At 39.1% G+C, this 6462-nt stretch overlaps 1 protein-coding gene across 2 annotated transcripts in view; it reads right to left on the bottom strand.

The window, feature by feature from the left end:
* Nucleotides 1-2058: 2058 nt before the first annotated feature.
* Nucleotides 2059-6462, bottom strand: part of LOC126199077 (myrosinase 1-like) — a 143926-nt gene continuing 139522 nt past the window's right edge. For both annotated transcript variants that reach the window (XM_049935813.1, XM_049935811.1), the window contains exon 11: nt 2059-2261. In XM_049935813.1, coding sequence (XP_049791770.1) covers nt 2123-2261 — 139 coding nt within the window. In that variant the 3' untranslated portion in view covers nt 2059-2122. The remainder of the gene's footprint in view (nt 2262-6462) is intronic.

Raw genomic sequence — 6462 nt, 5'->3', positions numbered from 1 at the left:
TTCGAAGAAATAGTATCGACGGAAGTTGAGAGATACATTCCAAATAAATTATTAAGGGGTGGTACTGATCTCCTATAGTACACAAAACAGGTCAGGATAATATTGCAAAACGAAAAAAGTATGCCTAATTTAAAAAAGCGCAAGATCCCCATGATTGGCGAAGTCGTACGAAAGCTCGAAATTTAGAGCGAACTTCAAAGCGAGATACTTTTAATAGTTTCCAGAACGAAACTCTGTCTTGAAATCTGACAGAAAACACAAAGAAATTCTGGTCATTTGTAGAGTTCACCAGCAGCAAGATGTAATCAATACCTTCACTGCGCGATAACAGTGGTGATGTTATTGGTGACAGCGCAACTAAAAGCATAGTTACAAAACACAGTGTTCCAAAACTCCTTTACAAAAGAAGACGAAGTAAATGTTCCAGAATTAGAATCAAGAACAATACCGCCATGAGTAACCTATAAGTAAATATCCTCGGTGTAGCGAAGCAGCTTAAAACTCTTAAGGATGGCAAGCCTTCCGGTCCAGATTATTTACCAGTCAGGTTCCTTTCAGAGTATACTGATACAACAGCTCCATACTTAGCAATCATATACAACCACTCGCTCGTAGAAATATCCGTAGAGAGTGGAAAGTTGCACACGTCACACCAATACCCAAGAAAGGAGATAGGGGTAATGCTCTGAACTAGAGATGCATATCACTAAAGTCGATTTGCACTAGGATTTTGGGACACATAGTGTGCTCGAACATTATAAATCACCTTGAAGAAAATGATTTTTTGGCAAATAGCCAACACAGATTCAGAAAATATCGGTCTCGTGAAAGACAACTAACTCTTTATTCTCACGAAGTAATTTTGTGCTATCGACAGGGACGTCAAATTGATTCAATTTTTTTAGATTTCCAGAATGCTTACGGCACCGTTCCTCACAAGCGACTTTTAATTAAATTGCGTGTCTATGGATTGCCGTCTCACAATCAGTTGTGTGACAGGATCGTGATTTCCCGTCAGAAATCCATTGGCTGTCCCCAAGGAAGAGTTATAGGTCCTCTGTTGTACCTGATCAACATAAATGATTTATGAGACAGTCTGACCAGTCCTCTTATATTGTTTGCAGGTGATGCTGTCATTTACAGTCATTTAATGTCGCCAGATAATCAAAACGAATTGCAAAATGATTTAGACAAGAAGTCTGAAGTGGCAGTTGGCTGTAAATCAAGACGTGTGAAGTCATCCACATGAGCACTAAAAAGAAAGCTCCAAATTTCAATTAGACGATAGATATTACAAGTCTTAAAGCTAGAAACTCAACTAAATATCTAGCGATTACAATTGCGAATAACTTAAATTGGTACGATAACGTAGATAATGTTGTGGCGAAAGTGAACCAAAGACTGCTATTTATTAGCAGAACACTTAGAAAATGTATCTGGGATCCGCTTCAGATAGGACTGACAGAAGATATTGCAAAAGTTCAAAGCAGGGCAGTTCGTCTTTTATTTTTGCGAAATAGGGAGAGTGCTACGGATATGGTACACGAATTGGTGTGGCAGTCATTAAAACAAAGGCTTTTCTCGCTATGGCGGTATCTTCTCATGAAATTTCGATCTCCAACTTTCTCCTCAAAGTGTGAAAATATTTTTTTGACGTCCACCTTCATAGGGAGAAATGACATCATCATAAAATAAGAGAAATCAGAGCCCGCATGGAAATTTTTGAGTGTTTGATCTTTTCCGCGCACTTCTCGAGAGTGGAACGGTAGAGAGTTAGCTTACAGGTGGTTCGATGAACCCTCCGTCAAGCGCTTATTTGTGAACTGTAGAGTAATGATGTACATGTAGATATACATGAATAAAAAACTAGATAGCCTCTAAATTATATATCAAGAGTCATTTGTTTAGGTATCAAGATGCCTTCACGTGTTATCATCTCATTGCTTTTCTCATATTTTGTAATATGGATGATGCAAAGGGGACAAAGGAAAGTAAAAATTTCAATTACAAACAGCTGTGACTTAGGCTAATAGATTCATTAGTACTGACAGTAAGAACTTATGTTAGCCAGAGTCATTTATTTCACCATTACAGACAGTCACGTAAAGTGGTAGCAACAAGTTCAGACAAGACTGTAGCGGAAGTACTCTTGAGGCACCTCTCTGCTCTCGTAGATCTGCGATATGACACCTGCAGAAGCCTTCGGCGTCCTGGTTCTGTTAGGGCTGTCGAAATCCACCTCGTACAGCCCGAATTTTACTCTGGAAAGAAATAAAATGAGTAAGAACAGGCTACGACATATTCGCGAATAGAAACGGAGATCCAGAAAGTGTAGAATTCATTTCTGTCATTCTGGTTGATGATGAGAATCTATTTTTCTTCTTTGATACGGATTATGGTCAGTGGTGACCATTTTCAGATATTTTTAAAACATATCTTAATATGACAAAAATACGAACAAAATCAGCTGAAATAAACGAAAAAATGAAAGGAAAAATGTAAGCTATACAAATCAAACGTGATGATACAAAACATCATTTATCACAGATTTGTTAACCAGTATGAGGAAGAGTGAGTAATAACGTAGGAAAGGCAGTTGAAGAGACAACGAGAGGAAATTTAGTCTCGATACGGGACGAAAAGAAACAGAAAATGAAAGGGGTGAGGAAAGTCTTGATAGTGGAACCGCTGTACTGGTTTCTCTACTGCTATGGTTATACGTAGGCCTGCTCTCCTCAAGCCGATACACATTGCACAATGGAGGGTACTTTGAATCAAGATTGGTGATCTTCTTTCCTATTCTACTCGTGTCTGCCTACGTCACTTAAACTCTCTTTAGCTTGTTCTCATCATCCCTAAGCGAGATATACCATACTGGCAGCGTAATGCTCACCCAGTCTTCCTACAGTACCTGGTCTCTATAGTTACACAAGTTTTCGTAAGAAGTAAGTCGACTTTCTTCCAAAGTTTCCATGTAAGTCCCCTGAGCATCTCTGTTATGTTTTCGTATGAGCTGTGCAGACTTGTTACAATCCTAACGACGTATCTCTGAGTTTGTCTGATGTCTGTAGTCTTACCTGCTTGATAACGAGTCCAAACGATGGTTCCAAACTGCAGAACTGCTCCCACTAACGAATTCATTTATAGATGAACTGCATTTTCATAGGATCCTTCCAAAAATTTAAGTGTTCTGTTCGCAATTGGTTATACTGCTTTTACGCGCTCGTCCAAAATCACTTCGTTTGATAGTAATACTCGGAAATACTTACGTAATGTGACATACTCAAGGTGTTCACTGCTGACCTTGTAATCGGCTGCTATCACATTCTTTGTCCTTGTTCGTTGCCAGATAACAACAATTAATCTGCGGTATGATGATAACGAAATTAAACTGATGATAACGCAGAGAGCTCTGATTTCGTCTAAATCGAAGCGTGTTTTTATCAGACACAACTCACTGTGTACATCCTCAGTGACACCTGTTCGTGAAATAGCTATGCAACAGCTGTTGCTGATACCACCATTATTTTTCGACTTTTGGAAAGATCAGTATATCAGTTGCTTTCCTGAAAAGCTTCACATTATTTTGTACACAGTATGTTATATTTCAAGCTTAAATTTATGAAAAGCAATTACTTTATAACAAATTTTAGTTCCGATTTTACAATGGTTAAGTACTAGTTCATAATGTACAGTTAAAATTATTTTTTTTAGAAACATTTGAAATTACGAAATATTTGCACACCTAAAATTTCTATTATTAATGACGCAATCCTGTACTGTTTACTGTGTTTATTTCTGGATTCATTTATGAAATAGTAATCGAAATTAAAGCTAGTAGATATACATTTGTTACGAAAAATTGTAAACCCTTTGGAATATAATTGTTTCTGCAGAGGTGAGAGTTGTAAGCGTGTCTCTGATGTGATCGAAAGTATTTCTGTGCGAACAATGTAATTTTGCCTTTGTTAATGTGAAAAATCAAAATACTGTATGATATACCAAAATGTGAGAAAAAATGCTGCAACAACAACCTCCAGATTTATTTCGTTCAAACCAACCGTGAGAACCTGATGTGACATTTTGACCATCAAGAATCAGACAAGAAGATCTGGAGCCATCTCAACATGACAAGCTAACAAAACTTGAAAGTTTGTTGTAATCTTCGCTCCTCTCAAATCTTCATAAAAGACTTTAATGTGGACAATAGATGGCCGTAGCAAGGAGGAAGTAGATTACATAGTTACAGTATCTGATTACAAGTATCCAGACAAACCTATAAAATATGACAGTGACCGCTAGATGCCACACGAGGGTGGGGCGTGGTGGTGGTGGTGGTGGGGGAGGGGGAAGCAGCCATATATAAGGAGCCGGGAAGTGTTGCGTTGTTTGTAGAGAAACAGTTACAGTGGAACTGGTCGGTCAGACGACCTCAGTGACCTAGAACATGAACTAGTCACTGGGTGTCATCTGAGTAACAAATCCATCGGCAACATTTAAACCCTTCTAAAGCTCATCAAGTCGACTATTGGTGATATGAAAGTGAAGTGGAATGTGGAAGGAACCACCAAAGCTAAACCAAGACCAATCAGACCTCCTATACTGATGGACAGGAGCCTCAGACCACTCCGCAGGTTGGTTGTAAAAAATGCATGAAGTCACCTGAAAGAATCATTCGTGAGTACAGAAGTGCTACCAGCTGTCCAACTAGGACAATTTGCGTAGGGAGTTACAGAAAGTTGGGTATTATGGTCGAGCAACTGCTCGTATGCCGCGTGTCTCTGTAGTCAACGTTATGAGACACCTGAAGTGGTGTAAAGAGTAACGCTACTGGTCAATGCGTGACTCGAATCGAGTGATCCGGAGTGTGTCCCTCCGTTGGAGGATTTTTTTGGTGAATTCGTGGAAAGCGATACCAACCATCATGCATAGTGCCAACAGGAAAGTGGGGAGGAGGTGGTGGTACAGTATGGGGGTGCCCTTCGCTGTCAAGGTGTGGTTACCTTGCTGCGCATAAGAAAAACGACAAATGCGGAAGAAAAAATTCCGGAACGATGGCTGTACCAGCATGACAACCTACACTGTCACAAAGCAGCATCTATAAGTCAGTGAGTTGCGGACAATAACATTCCTAAAACAGACTGGTCCGCCTAGAGTCCCTACCTGAACCGAATTCAGCACCTTTGGGATAAGTTAGAACGTCGACTTTGTTCCAGACTCTGCGTCCAACACGAATAAATTTTCTGGTTTCGGCTCTTGAGGAGAATGGTCTGCCATTCCTCCACAGACATCTCATTGAATGTGTCCCCAGCTGAGTTCAAACCGACATGAAGACGCAGGGTTGACACACCCCACGTTAATGCCCAGTAATAGGTGTTTATGTACTGTTGATTGTACAGTGTATGTACAGGTGTAGCTGAGGTGCTGTGTATGCCAGATCTTGGGTTCTAATTATTGAATGAGGATAGATATATCATAAAAGGGTATATGTATTACTAACTATTGATTAAGATGCTTTTGGAGAAATCAGCGGGTGTGGAAAATAACAACTCGGTTTCGCCTTAACCGAACATGTAAAATAAAATGATGACAAGCGAAAGTTAGTGAAATACTCTGTTCAAGTATTTATTATTAACTCCACGCTGTAGAGTTTCTATTTGTGATACATCACCATTACAGAGACGTAGCAGACTAACAGTTGGACTGGTTTAGTTTTATTTAAGATGGAAATACTTTATAAAAATATTTTATTGTATATAAGTAAGAGAATAACATCTTTCATGTTGTGGCAGTGCATTCTTGATTAATTATAGCTTCCTTTAATATTGTTATGTCTCATTATCAAAGAGTAAGGGGGAAATAGCTTAACGAAAACGTTCACTGGTAATCATTCGTTAAGATGCAAGAATCACCTGTGAGTTTTAGGGTTACTTTGAGACCCATTATTTGACCTCCTGTTGATGCTAATCGCAGATAATTCATTCGTAGTACAGGAGAACCGATCTTCTTACAGCAGGAATTTAGATACAGCTGGATATTGTCAATGTACATCTCATATCTACAAGAACGCAAACACATGATATAACACGTGAGAATCATATGCAGGAACTGAATGAAAGACCTCATGAACGTGCCCTTGTCTATGAGTATTTCTCTGAAGCAACAAACGACTCGAGGTTGTCGCTCAGGCATCTGTAGAGTTTATGAATGAACTGCGTAAGAAATGTCATATTTCCAAATCAAGCAGTGTAAAGAAGAATGTTTAACGTCTTTACGTGGCTTCTTTGAGGTTGTACACCAATTTGATCAATGCAGGTACTTCTCTGTAATATTTTGGGATCGTGACTGATATTCATTTTGGAAGTTATAGGTATTGTGGTAGTACTCCAGCTGTTCAAGAACCTTGAAATCCGAAGAATTCTGTACTGCTAATAGTATGTCAGTAACACGATGAGTTTTGGT

The sequence above is a fragment of the Schistocerca nitens genome, chromosome 8, assembly GCF_023898315.1.
Source record: "Schistocerca nitens isolate TAMUIC-IGC-003100 chromosome 8, iqSchNite1.1, whole genome shotgun sequence".
Classification (NCBI taxonomy): Eukaryota; Metazoa; Arthropoda; class Insecta; order Orthoptera; family Acrididae; genus Schistocerca; species Schistocerca nitens.
The sequence above is the reverse complement of the archived record's forward strand: the minus strand, read 5'-3'. Positions and strand labels throughout refer to the sequence as shown.